We start from the raw sequence: 16,545 nt of genomic DNA, 5'->3' as shown, positions 1-16,545 counted from the left end.
TTCTATTTGAAATGAAAAACAAATAATTATTAGATGTTTTTCCCTTACTAAGAAAAAAAAGTTCAAATAAACAGTTTTATATCTATAAAAAACTGAATATTTAGGGCTTTTGATCCAGTTCTTATAATCCAATTAAAAAAAAGAAATCTAAATATTATATCTAAAAGGGTCCGGCCCACATGAAATCGAGTTGATGTTATTGCGGCCCGCGAACAAACCCGAGTTTGACACCCTTGATACTATACTATCAAACATGCGGCCCGTGGGCCAAAAGCGGTCCACCCGTTGGGTCCCATCCGTCCCGCAAGGGTGTTGATTAATAAATAACGCTTTTTAAAAAGACTTTTTGGAGACCGGTGCTGTAAAACCAGAATTTTGTGAGTCACATGAGATCTACTTGGCCCGCCTACCAAACCAAGTTTGACCCCCACTGCTGTATAATGTAACTTTTAATCCGACCAATGGCCGATTAGCCTGCGTTTATGATGTTTGAAGTCATTAAACGATACGTATAGCCTTTTTCAAATGATGCATCAATTGCTGTAAGTGATTTAAGAGACCCCCGGGCAGACCCCGGGTCGCTAGGCCCTGTTCTCATCAGTCATGCGGTCCGGGTCCACCGGTTGAAGTACGCCTCAGTAATGAATCCGTTGCTCTTCGCGTCTCGCCCGAGCCTGGCCAGCACCGCCGGTGATTGATGTGCAATCAAGTGTGCACATAAATCTCCAAGGGGGCGCCGCGCCATCGGTGGGTCCCATCAATCCCGCGCTAGGTCGGCCCCGATGGACTAATGAGGCTTTTCGCGTTCGGGGGGGGAGGGGCTTCTGTCAATAAGTAGGAGACGGCTGAGAAAACTTGTTGCGTAACTACGCCTGAGGTGTTTTTTCAAAACGATCATATCGCCAATGCATTTGCGATGTACTTTTTTTGATCATCGTTGAGTGTAAATGCCCAGATTACCGTAAAACGCTAAACAAAATAATGGAGGTGGAAAATTGCGAATCAGGGGGCATCTTATACGAGAGAAATTGTAAAATTCAACGATTTTAAGGCCATTTTAAGGGTAAGGCTTATACGCAGATGCGGCTAATATGCGAGAAAATACGGTAATACCAGTGGCGGTCCGTGCATTTTCTCGTAGCGCCTTCAACGGGTAAAATCCACTTCCTAGTAGCATTTAATGATCTTGAAAATGGCTTTAAATCAACACAACAATATATTTGCTTGTGCAGCTCGCTACAGGTACAGTTTGGTAGCTCGGGCTAATCACTAGCCAATCATAGTTGGTGAAAGCGATGACGTATCCCTACGCCTGCGACAAGGCATTGTGGTGTTGCCAACTCGAAATCTGATTGGTTAAAGCAACAGTCTTATCGTCGCTTGTTTAATGCAGCAGAGCCTGCAGAACTGATTGTGAAGGCCTTGAGGCAGATTTCTGACCCTGGCAACAAATAATGGCTGAAATGTGATTGGTTAAATGCTTCAATATGAAAACACACATCTGGAAGTAGTGCAACCAGTGGGAAAAGCAATGAAAGGAAGCTAACAGACAATTTGGAATTATTTCATAAGTATTGATGGACAAAATATAATATATGATTCAGATATTTCTTAGGCCAGCAGAGAAGGCATTGAAGGCCCTGACGGCCCGCCACTGGGTATTACGTAGAATGCTCAAGCTGATGTTTTTACCTGACTTTTTAAACATAACTGTTGGTTATTGAGTGCACAGAAAAATGACGATGAGTCATCAATATTTGCAATTTAGACTTTGACTAATTAGGATTGCGGTAATAAAAGCCCTGTCGTTTTCTGCTTCTGATGGTGGGAGTGAAGTGTAGGTATTTGGTGTGTGTGTGTGTGTAAGTTTGTGTGTGTAAGTGTGTGAGGTGGGAGAGTTGGCAATATTGCTTGTGCTTTCAAATTAATGGAATGTTTTCTGCTGCATGGTTATTGAGTGCGCCCGAAAGCCAACAAGCCGTAATGGTTTTGCTGCTCGGCTGTAATAAAAGCAAAATATCACCAAGGCTTCCAGCGTTAACGCCGATCGTAATATATATATTTCTTTTTTTATGTTTTTTAACACGGCCTCTTGCTATCTGTGGCTTTGGAGTCCGCTTACATAAGCCAATAAATGGCTTCTTCTCTTGTTTTTTGGACGGCGGATGGGATTGATGGAGTATCAGTTTGCTCAAAGTGAGCTCTTCCTGGCACGTTGTCATTTGGCTTGACATCAGGTACGCCAAAAGGGGGGTGGGTTTCGTTCCTGGCAACCCCCCCCTCGACGGAGGAGACGAGTATTCCCCGCTACAGATGCACGCCCATCTGTTATCACTCAGGCCATTAGCGGGCTCCCCTCCTGTTTTCCGCGGCCTTGCATCTCTACTTTGACACTGTGTCACCCGAGAATGGAGAATAATGTGATGATGCAACTGGGGTAGAAGAAACGTGGTGGCTCGGTGGGGGGCCGGCGCATTAAATAAACACGGAATATATGCCTTGCAGACTTCACTTTCAGAGTAGTCAAACTACTTGCACTGTATATAACAGCATCGTGAATTGGCCAAATTAAAGTACCCTATTTTCCACACGATCAAGTGCAACTAAAAGATTTTCTCAATAGTGCACCTTATATATATGGATCAATATTGCTTAATTATCATAGTAAATTCCCTTTAGCTCAGCTCCGTCGAGTAGCTGTATAACAAAACTTCACCACTATTACTACTGCTAAACCTCCATCTAGTACATCTATAACACAACCCACTACTACTAGTACAGCTTTATCTAGAACAGGCATGTCCAAAGTCCGGCCCGCGGGCCAATTGCGGCCCGTGGACAAATTTTTACCGGCCCGCGGCCTCTATCATGAATTTTTTTTTTTTTTTTTTTTTAATTTTTTTTTTTTTTTTTTTTTTTTCATCATGAAATCAATAATATGCGGCCCGCCAGCACTGTTGACCACAGTATAAAATACATGTGTACAAAAAGCTATTTTTCATATTTTTCATTTCACCAGAAGATGGCAGTAGCCCTGTGGCCGCACTCTGGCCGCCGTGACCCTTGACCTTGCGTGATCGTTTCAGCCCGGCACATTTCTAACATGGCGTCTGTAAACAAAAAAAGGAAAGTTGACCGCGAGGGCCGCCGCTTCCAGGACAAGTGGAAATTTGAGTATTTTTTCACTGAAATACGAAACAACTGTGTCTGCCTAATTTGCCAAGTGACTGGCTGTTTTCAAGGAATTCAACATCAAGAGGCACTACCAGACGAAACATGCTAGCTACGACAAGCTAACTGGGAACAAACGCGGTGAAAAAGTGAAGCAACTGGAAGCTGTTTTAACGGCACAGCAAAGCTTTTTCACAAGAGTCCGTGAGTCAAATGAAAATGCCACAAAGGCAAGCTACGACGTGGCAACGCTGATTGCAAAGCACTGCAAACCTTTCACTGAGGGTGAATTTATTAAAGACTGTGTAATGAAAATGGTTGAGAAAATTTGTCCCGCGAAGAAGCAAGAGTTTGCCAATATTTGCCTGGCTCGTAATACTGTGGTACGGAGAATTGAAGACGTTTCATTAGATATTAAGAGACAGTTAGAGGCAAAAGGAACTGAGTTTGACTTTTTCTCGTTAGCGTGCGATGAAAGCACGGATGCGTCCGACACCGCTCAGTTACTGATCTTTTTAAGAGGAGTGGACAATGACATGAACGTGAGTGAAGAGCTTCTGGACCTCCAGAGTCTGAAGGGCCAAACAAGAGGAACGGATTTATTTGTTTCTGTTTGTTCCACCGTAAAAAAAACATAACGGTCAAATTTCCATGGTTAGTTACTACTACTACATTCAAAGAATGTCAGGCTAAATAGTCGGCCCCCACACATTTTCACCTTACCAAATCTGGCCCTCTTTGCAAAAAGTTTGGACACCCCTGATCTAGAAGATCGATAACACAACTCACTAATACAGCTTCATCTTTTGTATGTCTAAGACAATCCCCTACTACTACTGCTGCTGCTACTACTACTACTACTATCACTACGAATGCTACTGCTGCTACTACTACTATTACTACTGCTGCTACTACTACTATTACTATTACTACTGCTGCTGCTACTACTACTACAACTATTGCTACTACTATTACTACTATCACTACTACTACTACTGCTGCTACTACTATCACTACTACTACTGCTGCTACTATTACTAGTACTACTATTACTGCGGCTACTGCTGCTACTACTACTAGTACTACTAGTACTGCGGCTACTGCTGCTACTACTACTAGTACTACTATTACTGTGACTACTGCTGCTACTACTACTACTACTATTACTGCGACTACTGCTGCTACTACTACAACTATTGCTGCTACTACTGCTACTACTACTTCTACTACTACTACTGTGACTACTGCTGCTACTACTACTACTACTATTACTGTGACTACTGCTGCTACTACTACTATTACTACTACTACTGCTGCTACTACTACTACTACAACTATTGCTACTACTACTTCTACAACTATTGCTATTACTACTACTACTGCTACTACTACTACTACTACTACAGCTACTACTATTACTAATACTACTACAACTATTGCTGCTACTACTACTACAACTATTGCTACTACTACTACAACTATTGCTACTACTACTACAACTATTACTACTACTACTGATACTGCTACTACTACTGCTTCTACTGCTACCACTACCACTACTACTATTACCACCACCACCACCACCACCGCTACTACTACTAAAACTACTACTGTCACCATCCTTACTACTACTTCGTTTTATTATCCGCCCTGCCATATCTAGGAAACACATTTTAAGGCAGGCCATTCATTAGAGTGCGGAAAAGAAGCAACATTAGTTTTTCTGGACTTCTTTGGCTGTATAGCACACAGTCCCAGACTAAAAGCCAAGCCACGCAACCTGATCCAGAAGCCCTCGGGGACACATGTGACACGCATTAAGTCAGGCCAGGATATTGGGAATCTCCGCAGATCTCGCCGCAGCAGTATTAACCGCGGCGGCCGTTACTGGGGAAACAGGCTTGAGGCACTCCCCAATAAATAATTAATGAGCAGGCGTCACCTCTCCATGTTGCCGTGGTACCGGTCTTGGATTCCCCCCCACCCCGTCTTCTCTCCTTCCCGACGCCGGCTCGGCAGAGACCCCTAGTGCCTGCTATTCGCCGGTAAATATAACAGCGGGCCCTTGCAAGCAAGGAGCGACATTAGTCTTTACAACATTGAAAATAAACAAGGACGACATGTTTGTTTTGCACCACGCGGGTTGTTGGGTCGTTCCCGTTCCTTTAAAGGCAAGGCACTTTGAAGCAGCGCCGATTTTGACGTCCCCACCACCCGAGGCTGCGTTCAATCAAGCGCCACTTTGCCGATTCCAATGCACCGTGTGACATTTTAGCAAGTGAAACTAAGCTAGTAAGCATTAGAAACGCGTGGAAGCGTATATCCCGGACTATAAGTCGCACCTTTTTCACTTATACTCCAGGGCGACTTTTACTTTTCTCCCTTTTTGTGTATTTTTACCATTTACCAAAGGGTAAATGACCCCATTTTTTTCTTGCTAAGGAGGTGATAGTCTCTTAGTAGGGCAGCTTTGATGACTCGCTATTTTGGGGGGGAAATCCCCACCGGTGTCCCAGCAGCGGTGTCTGTTTACGCATAATCTGCCGGTGTTTGGCATCCCACCTCACCCCCTAAACCCCCTAACCCAACCAGCAACACCCTTTTCTGCTCCGCGATTACCGTATTTTCACGACTATATGGCGCATCGTATTTTTAGCCGCAGTGTCAGTAACAAGTGCTATTTCTGTATTTTAAACACACAAAGGACGCACCGTTTTTAGACGCATATATATTATATATGAATATCTAACCGCAATAGCGCTGGCTACCAGAAGCAGCCTATTTCCGGTTTCCGGTGTGCAGTGACTGCTGGGATATATAGTTCTTGCACGCTACACCCACACGCTAAAAACAGGTTTTTAAAAAGGCAACGAAAGCAAAACTGAGTTCGGTTGTACTTTATTTAGCCATTTTACAACTTACTCACGTCATCATCACCCACAAATCCATCAAAGTCCTCATTTTCTGTGTCCGAATTAAACAATTGTCCAAATGAGTCATCGAAAACGCTGAGTTTTATACGTTCGTCCAGGCGGCCACAATCCATTCGCAAATAGTAGCTAGCTAGTAGGTAGCGTAACTATTCCGGGGCTGTCTTCCATGCTTCGCAAGGCTGTGTTGATGCCAATCACCAGGCCACAATCCATTCACAAATAGTAGCTAGCTAGTAGCTACCGTAACTAGCCCGTATATACATATATATGGGTGTATATGCCTGCCACCCTTCGTAAAGCTGTGTTGATGCCGATCGCCAGGCCACAATCCATTCGCAAATAGTAGCTAGCTAGTAGCTAGCATAACTAGCCCGTATATACATATATATAGGTGTATATGCCTGCCACCCTTCGTAAAGCTGTGTTGATGTCGATGTCCAGGCCACAATCCATTGGGTGTACTGACAAAAGAACTACATATCCCAGCAGTCACTGCGCAGTACTTTGTCTACGGGAAAATAGTAGAGTCGTGTACCCTATCGACTGATTTATTTGATTTTATCGTGATAACAATTTTAGTATTGGTCCATATATAAAGTGCACTGGATTATAAGGCGCCCTGTCTATTTTGGAGAACATTTAAGACTTATGTGCGCCTTATAGTCGTGAAAATACGGTATATCCAAAGTCCCATGCATTTTTTTGTTGTTTTTTTGGCAGCGGCCGTGCTGAAGTACGAGAACAACGTGATGAACATCCGGCAGTTCAACTGCTCGCCTCATCCCTATTGGCTGCCCAACTTCATGGACGTCTTCACCTGGTCGCTGCCTTTCGTGGGTGAAAAAGGTCAGCCGGCGTTCCTGTTGTTGTCCGCAATTCAGCTTTGGGGACGACGCCGTCAAATTCGTCTTGGTTTCTGCAGTGACGGAAATGCTGGTGAACGTTTTGAGCATCTGCTCCAACGACGAGCTGACGACCGACGAGGAGCTCGACGGTGAGAAAACGGCGGCCATGTTTATTTCGCCTGGGTGGCAGAATCTGATTTTGAGAGTTGAGAATTGGGAAAAGACACACATTGGGGGCAATTGTAGGAATCCCCTGACTCCTAAGAATAGAGGATCACGATCCATTGAAAGGTAGCAAGAACGTTCAAATATATTTTTACTTAAATTATGACATTTTTAAATGCATCCTTAAAAGAGAGAAGTTGCAGAACTTTAAACCAATCATGGAGGACTTAAAAAAAAAAAAGGAAATTCAGCATTATCCGAACTATAAGCCGCACTATTTTCATAATTTGACTTAATTTTTTGTTTTTTTTCACTCTGATCCCCAGCAGCTTGGCATTTTGTTTTTTCAACTATAGTTATTTTAATAAAACTGTTAATTTGTTTACATTAACAAGTGCCTATTTTACTGAAGTTCCCTATTTTACTATTAATTAATATTTGTTATTTTTGCCTGATAAATGAAAATACTGCAATTCATAATCCAGTGACTTTTATATATATATATATATATATATATATATATATATATATATATATATTTAACTAATATCAAACATAATAATGCATTTCAACATTTTAAATCCAGAATCCATTAAAAAAATAAATCTTACAATAAAAACAAAGTGCAGCGTCAACATTGATGCCAAAAAATTTCAAAATAAAATTTCCTATTCTTCCCTTTGCATATCTTTTCATTCATTTTGACTTCTGACCTTTGACCTTTTAATCACCCCCCCCCCCGCGCTCATTTTCCATAATCATATCCTCTCACATGCTGTTTTTACTTTATCTAATTTCTCTTCTGTTTTTCAGAGTTTTTGTGTTCAAGGCATCGCTTTTATTTTTTTGATTTTTTGACGCTGCTCTCTTTCTTTCTGCTCTCTGTCCACTTGTCCTTCCTCTTCGTCACCACCGCCTCTTCATCACTGACCTCTCTATCCCATTTTTTTGTGTCTCCTCTTCTGTGGGGGTTTCATGAGAAGGACAGCTAATATATCCCCCTAAAAAAGGTACAAACAACAGCGTGGGCAGCCATTTTCTCAGCTGCATTTTCAACTAAAAACACTCCAATTCACTTAAACCGTCTTTCAAAGCCATTAACGGCGCCGGGCGTCCAATCCAAAACGGATTGGACGTCTTGCCCCGTCAGTGGCGGCGAGTACGTTAACTTTTTTGGGCCCAAAATAAAATAAAATGCTCTAAAATGATCTAAAGTTTGTTCTTACCTCCATTTTTTTGCCCGCATGGCTGCCATGATTAATCAACTAATTGAATATTAAATTAATTAATTAATTTTTGGATCGTCAATTTGTCGCTTCCTAATCGGAAATCGGACCCGATACATTATTTTCAGAGGGTTGGAATTTGGTAAAAATTAAATAAATAAAAGGTAAGGTATTTAATATTTTCTATTTTCTATGAAGTCATTTGCTGTCAATGGCAGAGACGTCCAATTCATTTTGCGGTACAAAGAAAAACTGCAGTTTAATTATTTAGTAAAAACAAAAAAATACACTGGTGGCATGTATGCTGTGACGTGTGGGTACTCGGACGATTCGCCGAAAGACGTTTCGCCGACGGACGTTTGGCCGACGGACAGTTCGCCGAACGGACGTTTCGCCGAACCGGGATTCACGTGCTTGCCCCGCCCCCGAATCGTGTGTACATGTTTTTCAACCTCAACCCGCGGGCCATATACGGCCCGTTACAGATAACATTCATTTAGGAATAACACGGGAATGTACTGCCCCCCGCTGGACATATTTCTAAATACAAGTACGTACTACAATGTGCTGCCAATTGTTTATATTTGTTATTTTATCCTTGCGTTTAAAGTAGTAGCCATTTGGAGATCATGCAGAACAGTATGTAACAGAAGAAATAGAGAAAATAAAGTAGTAGTAACAGTAAGTACTACTGTAATGAAATTGTAAATCCAGAAATCCTACTCCAGAAAACTTACACTAGCATAGAAAACGTTGAGATTAATCTTTTAATTAAGGTTCTCAGCAAATCATTTTGAATATATATTTGCTAAAATAATGGGAAATGATTAAAAATTAAACTAGAAGTAAAAGTGTGTTCCATGGCATTTTCAGGTATTGTTCTTAGAATTTCACATAAGTCTTCTAGTGCTGTTTTTTCTCAGTGTCAGACATCAATCCCCAGCTTTGATAAATCACATTGCATTTCCAAATGGCTACTACTTTAAACGCAAGGATAAAATAAAAAATATAAAAAATTGGCAGCACATTGTAGTACGTACTTGTATTTAGAAATATGTCAAGCGGGGGCAGTACATGCCCTTGTTATTCCTAAATGAATGTTATCTGTAACGGGCCGAGGTTGAAAAACATGTACACACACGATCCGGGGGCGGGGCGAGCGCGTGAATCCCGTTTTGGCGAAACGTCCGTTCGGCGAACTGTCCGTCGGCCAAACGTCCGTCGGCCTAATGTCTTTTGGCGAATCGTCCGGTCACGGACGTGTGTCTCAACCCGTGACATCATTTTGGGTGGTTTTTTTGGGGGTGAGCGGTGCCTAACTGTTTGTGATTTTCGACCCTGCAGGTGCCACGGCTTCTGCACGCAAGGAAGTCATCCGCAACAAGATCCGCGCCATCGGGAAGATGGCTCGGGTGTTCTCCGTGCTCAGGTAAGTCCCCCCCCCCCATGTCGGGGAGAACGGGGTCGCTCGTCACAAATATCGGGAAACCAAATATTTGACGATCTGAGCCAATTTTGCAATTTTTTTAAATTTCCGGCTGGTCACTGTCAATTCTTTCCATTTGAAATTGCGCTGTAAAATGTTGCGGCATTTTCGGTGCTATAGATTTTGGGGGAAATGTCCGTATTTCTGGCATTAAATGGTCTTAGAACGTTATGAACTTTCACTCGCCGTTCCCTTGAGTTCTGAAATTTACAATAGACCCTAAAAAAAATCAAGCAGCGTCATTTTTTACAGCGTTGAGCCGTGTGTTTTTTTACGGCAGAGAGGAGAGCGAGAGCGTTTTAACGCTGAAGGGCCTCACCCCAACGGGCATGCTACCTAGCGGCGTGCTATCCGGCGGCAAGGAGAAGCTCCAGAACGGTAAGCCTGCATGTGCACCGCCGGAAGGCACCCCCGCGCACTTCCAGGTCCCACGCTCGCAGGGCGACGATGCAAAAAAAGCGCATCTTTGGACACGTTTGGTGTCGTTGGCTAACATACGGACGGCGCCAATCGGTCGCTTGTCGTCCGTTGTGAATGCTTGGCTTTCCAAAATCATCTCCGTATCTCTTCTTTCTCTTTTTTCTCTCCCTAGAAACCGCAGGTAGAAATTGCTCGTGCAAGTATTCCGTTAACCCCGCCCTTTTCATTTTGTGAGACTCGTTTAGATGTCCCGCTCGCCATCTCGTGTTGAATTCCAAACAGCGCCACCAATTGGCCGGCCCAAACACTGACCAAGACCAAAACTAAACTAAACAAAATCAAGTGGCAAATAGTCGTTTGGATCTCAGCAGGAAATTAAAGTTGTGAATGAAAAGGGGCGTGGACTGCCTTTTTATCCACAAAACCACGCGGGAAGCCGGGTGGCTCTGCTCAGAAAATATGGAATATGTCCGCGATCACAAATCAAAACAATAAAAAAAAACATCGGGTTTTTAAAATGGCGTTATTTAGGATATTGAAGAAAAAAATGTGTGTATATACTACATATATATAGTAGTATGTATGTATTTATATGTACTACACATAAGCAATAGATATATAATAAGTACTAGTATTTGTCTATATACTATATATATTTGCATTTATATGCCCCACTCAATATAAGTACTAGATACTTCATAAGTACTACTTTGTGTCTATATACTACATGTATACATATTTACATGTGCTACACATGTAAGTAATAGATATATAATAAGTACTAGTATTTGTCTATATACAACATATATTTGCATTTATATGCACCACACATAAGTACTGGATATTTCATAAGTACTAGTTTGTGTCTATATAGTACATATATACATTTTTACATGTGCTACACATATAAGTACTAGATGTATAACAAGTGTACTAGTATGTCTATATACTACATATATTTGCATTTATATGCTCCACACATATAAGTACTAGATATTTCATAAGTACTACTTTGTGTCTATATACTACATATATATGCATTTATATGTACTGCACATATAAGTACTAGCTATATAACAAGTACTAGTATGTGTCTATATACTACATATATACATATTTACATGTACTACACATATAAGTAATAGATATATAATAAGTACTAGTATGTGTCTATATACAACATATATTTGCATTTATATGCACCACACATATAAGTACTAGATATTTCATAAGTACTAGTTTGTGTCTATATAGTACATATATACATTTTTACATGTGCTACACATATAAGTACTAGATACATAACAAGTGTACTAGTATGTCTATATACTACATATATTTGCATTTATATGCTCCACACATAAGTACTAGATATTTCATAAGTACTACTTTGTGTCTATATACTACATATATATGCATTTATATGTACTGCACATATAAGTACTAGCTATATAACAAGTACTAGTATGTGTCTATATACTACATATATACATATTTACATGTACTACACATATAAGTAATTGATGTATAATAAGTACTAGTATGTGTCTATATTCAACATATATTTGCATTTATATGCACCACACATATAAGTACTGGATATTTCATAAGTACTAGTTTGTGTCTATATAGTACATATATACATTTTTACATGTGCTACACATATAAGTACTTGATACATAACAAGTGTACTAGTATGTCTATATACTACATATATTTGCATTTATATGCTCCACACATAAGTACTAGATATTTAATAAATACTACTTTGTGTCTATATACTACATATATATGCATTTATATGTACTGCACATATAAGTACTAGCTATATAACAAGTACTAGTATGTGTCTATATATTACATATATACATATTTACATGTACTACACATATAAGTAATAGATATATAATAAGTACTAGTATGTGGCTATATACAACATATATTTGCATTTATATGCACCACACATATAAGTACTGGATATTTCATAAGTACTAGTTTGTGTCTATATAGTGCATATATACATTTTTACATGTGCTACACATATAAGTACTAGATATATAACTACTACTAGTATGTGTCTATATACTACATATATACATATTTATATGGACTACACATAAGTACTAGATATATAAATACTACTAGTATGTGTCTATATACTACATATATTTGCATTACTAGTATGTGTCTATATATACTACATATATTTGCATTACTAGTATGTGTCTATATACTACATATATTTGCATTACTAGTATGTGTCTATATATACTACATATATTTGCATTACTAGTATGTGTCTATATACTACATATATTTGCATTACTAGTATGTCTATATAGTGCATATATATGCATTTATATGCACCACCCATAAGAACTAGATATTTACATATATATGTATTTATATGTACTACACATAAGTAATAGACATATAAATAGTACTAGTATGTGTCTATATACTACATATAATTGCAATTATATGCACCACACATATTAGTACTAGATATATAAATAGCACTAGTATGTGTCTATATACTACATATATTTGCAATTATATGCACCACACATATTAGTACTAGATATATAAATAGTACTAGTATGTGTCTATATACTACATATATATGCATTTATATGTACCACACATAATTACTAGATATTTCACAAGTACTAGTATGTGTCTATATACTAAATATATATGCATTTATATGTACCACGCATATAAGTACTAGATATTTCACAAGTACTACTTTGTGTCTATATACTACATATTTACATGTACTACACATAAGTACTAGGTATATAACAAGTACTAGTATGTGTCTATATACTATATACATATGCATTTATATGTACCACACATATATCAATACTAGATATATAATAAGTATTATAAGTCTATGTATACAATACAATTTTTTCTAGGTATTAGCATGCAAAAATGTGCGATCAGGATGTCTTAGAATATTTCCGCTTACTTTTTGTTTGCGACTACTTCACTTTAATGTACTTCACAAATGAAAAGTTATAATATACGGTAAGAAAATATATGTACGCTGACAAAATAAAATGCTCTTTTTACAGCGTACAAATAATATTTAAACTACGGTATTGCGATAAGGCCTCGCTTAGTTTTCCTTTTTTTTGCGTATTGTTCAAAACATTCCATTATTTTGAAGGATTAGATCATATGGAGCGTTAATTTTGTACGCGTCGCTGTTAAAAAATGTCACAAAATTTGAAAATTCCCTTTCTACACTAACAAACATGTTGGATTAAAAATTGGATTATTATTGAAGTTTGGAGCAGAGCTTCCCAGATTCCTGCCGCTCTACATTGTTGACATTGTCCTCCTACGTCTTCTGTCCGTATTCGTCTCCTTGTGCCATTTCCTCCCTCATTTCGGCGTCCAAGCCACGGTAAGTGACGGACCTCCAAGCAGGGATTGGAGAGGCGGAGCCATCCGACATCCCCTCATCTTCATTTGTGCTTCGTAAGAACAAAAAATGTCCTGGCACGCTGTAAAATGTGTCGCTTTCCCCTTCTAAAACCACCTAAAACTAAGTTTTTCCATGGGGGGTGCCGTATGGGCCAAAAATAACATTATTGGACCTGACATGCAATATTAAGATTGTTTTTGTTTTTTTGTTTATTTATATAAATGAATGATATTGGGAAAATACACTTCAAAATGGAAGGACTGTATTTTTCAGACTAAGTCGCACTTGAGGAAGGAAAGTATTTTATATTTGATTAAATTGTTAATATAACCGTTTTTTTTGGGATTGCTATAGACTAAAAATCAGGAAGAAAAAAAACACAAGTCGCAGGCCCAGTCAAACTATGAAACAAGTGCAACTTATAGTCCGGAAAATACGGTAGTTGTTTTTTTTCCCATTTAAAAGTGATTTTTTTTTTGTCTATTCATTTTTTTAACCATTTTTGAGACTTTTTGACTGTTATTTTTTATTGAATGTGAGAGTATTTTGGGGAAAGCTATTTGGACATTTGTGTTTCATGAGTGAGTTTTTTTTTGTCTGTAGTTGCGTCTTTTTTGTGTGATACTTTTTAATACATGAGGGTTTTTAAATCTTTGTTTTTTTATGCGTAAGAGGTTTTACGCGTGAGATTGAAACGCCATAATGGACGCGTTTGCTTTTTTTTGGGTTTCATGTTTGCTTTTGTAAGGCCATTTTTTTGGAGAGCATTTGAAGTGTGCGTTTTTTTCTTTTTTTTTCTGTTTAATGTTATTTTCGGCCTTTCAAGCACTTCATCTCTGTTTCTCGTTCAATCTACGCCAACGCGAGAGAAATGTTCTGAAAACGAGTGTTTTTTTTCTTTGTTTTTTTCCGCCATTGACCAAAAAAATGACCTCTTTGCTCCCCTCTCTCATTGGTTTTGCACCCCCCACTCCCCTCTTCTTCTCCTCTTCAGCTACTATTGAAGCCATTGAGGCTGATGAAGGTAAATAACCAGGTCCGGCGGCGGCCCCCCCATCTGTCGCAACGCGGGTGCGGGGGTGGGTGGGCTGCGCGGGATTTCCGTCCGTCCATCCGTCCGTCCGTCCATCTTGCGTGTGTTGGGTGTCTGGGCGAGGAAAAAAAAAACGACGTAGCTGCCAGAAAGACGTGCGTTCAGATGTTAGGAAGCCCGTGGTCACGTGATGTTTCAAAGGGGGACCACCCAAAATCTGGGGTGTCTCGGTCCCACCGTCGGGGGTCTTCATTGGCCTGACGCATATTTAAAAACTCAAAAAGTCATTCATTTGTCATTTGACAGTTGTCAACGAGTCAACAATTTTTCGAAACGTGGCCCCCGATGGACAAAATCGGTACTCGGACGATTCGCCGACGGACGTTTGGCCGACGGACAGTTCGCCGAACGGACGTTTCGCCGAAACGCTCGCCCCGCCCCCGGATCGTGTGTGTACATGTTTTTCAACCTCGGCCCGCGGGCCATATGCGGCCCGTTACAGATAACATTCATTTAGGAATACTGCCCCCACTGGACATATTTCTAAATACAAGTACATACTACAATGCTGCCATTTTTTTATATTTTTTATTTTATCCTTGCGTTTAAAGTAGTAGCCATTTGGACACGCAATGTAATTTATCAAAGCTGGGGATTGATGTCTGACACTGAGAAAAAAACAACACTAGAAGACGTATGTGAAATTCTAAGTGCCTTGGACAGACTAGTTTAAGTTCTAGTTTAATTTTAAATAATTTCCCTTTATTTTAGGATATATATATTCAAAATGATTTGCTGAGAACCCTAATTCAAAGATTAATCACAACGTTTTCTATGCTGGTGTAAGTTTTCTGGAGTAGGATTTCTGGATTTACAATTTCATTACAGTAGTACTTACTGTTACTACTACTTTATTTTCTCTATTTCTTCTGTCACGTACTGTTCTGCGTGATCTCCAAATGGCTACTACTTTAAACGCAAGGATAAAATGAAAAATATCAAAAATTGGCAGCACATTGTAGTACGTACTTTTATTTAGAAAAATGTCCAGCGGGGGGCAGTACATGCCCTTGTTATTCCTAAATGAATGTTATCTGTAACGGGCCGTATATGGCCCGCGGGCCGAGGTTGAAAAACATGTACACACACTATCCGGGGGCGGGGCGAGCGCACGAATCCCATTTCGGCGAAACGTCCGTTCGGCGAACTGTCCGTCGGCGAATCGTCCGGTCACGGACAAAAATCAGGACATGATGAAACCGCACCCAAACAAAAACCGAAAAAAAAAGCACCCACACTTTGCAACTTCCCCTTTGAAACCGTCCAAGCAGTCGTGTCTTGTTCTCGCTTTAACGTCGAAATCGTCCGCTTGAGCATTCCTTCCACGTCTTCGCATATTCGGCCGCCAAAGTCGCCAACGATCTTGGACCGTGCCAACCCCCCCCCCCCCCCCCCCCCCCCCGTCGGCGGGAATGCTCAAACGACTTTCCGCGTTGACCTCCCCGCTTGGCCACTCGGGCGAGAAGAAGAAGAAGAAGAAGAAGAACGTGGTGGGAGGAGCTCTTCTTAGCTTCCTCTTCTATGTGGTTCCTTTGTGGTTCCTTTGTGGTTCCTTTGTGGCTTGTGCTAATAACCTGCGTCTGACGTGTGCTATGCAGCAACGAGTCTCCCACTTTCCTTGACTTATTGGCCCCCCCCCCCAAAAGTTTTTTGTAGTCCATGACCCCGATTTGCTGCATGCTCCAAGCAGACGATCCAAGTGGTTAGCACCCCAATTTCCTCTGTAGTGTCTTTTTGTACGTGAGCTCCAGTCTCATCGTGTTTCTA

The 16,545-nt window shown here is 40.2% G+C and overlaps 1 protein-coding gene across 2 annotated transcripts in view; it reads left to right on the top strand.

Moving 5' to 3' along the window:
* The window catches only part of LOC144065720 (protein phosphatase 3 catalytic subunit alpha), a 56,280-nt gene that overhangs the window by 36,328 nt on the left and 3,407 nt on the right, over positions 1–16,545 (top strand). The window contains exons 9-13 of one of the 2 annotated variants that reach the window (XM_077588740.1): positions 6,825–6,950; positions 7,027–7,098; positions 9,685–9,769; positions 10,107–10,204; positions 14,680–14,709. In XM_077588740.1, the coding sequence (XP_077444866.1) occupies positions 6,825–6,950; positions 7,027–7,098; positions 9,685–9,769; positions 10,107–10,204; positions 14,680–14,709 (411 nt within the window). The remainder of the gene's footprint in view (positions 1–6,824; positions 6,951–7,026; positions 7,099–9,684; positions 9,770–10,106; positions 10,205–14,679; positions 14,710–16,545) is intronic. The other variant, XM_077588741.1, reaches the window with a different exon arrangement.

This window comes from Stigmatopora argus, chromosome 20 (assembly GCF_051989625.1).
Source record: "Stigmatopora argus isolate UIUO_Sarg chromosome 20, RoL_Sarg_1.0, whole genome shotgun sequence".
Taxonomy (NCBI): Eukaryota; Metazoa; Chordata; class Actinopteri; order Syngnathiformes; family Syngnathidae; genus Stigmatopora; species Stigmatopora argus.
The sequence above is the reverse complement of the archived record's forward strand: the minus strand, read 5'-3'. Positions and strand labels throughout refer to the sequence as shown.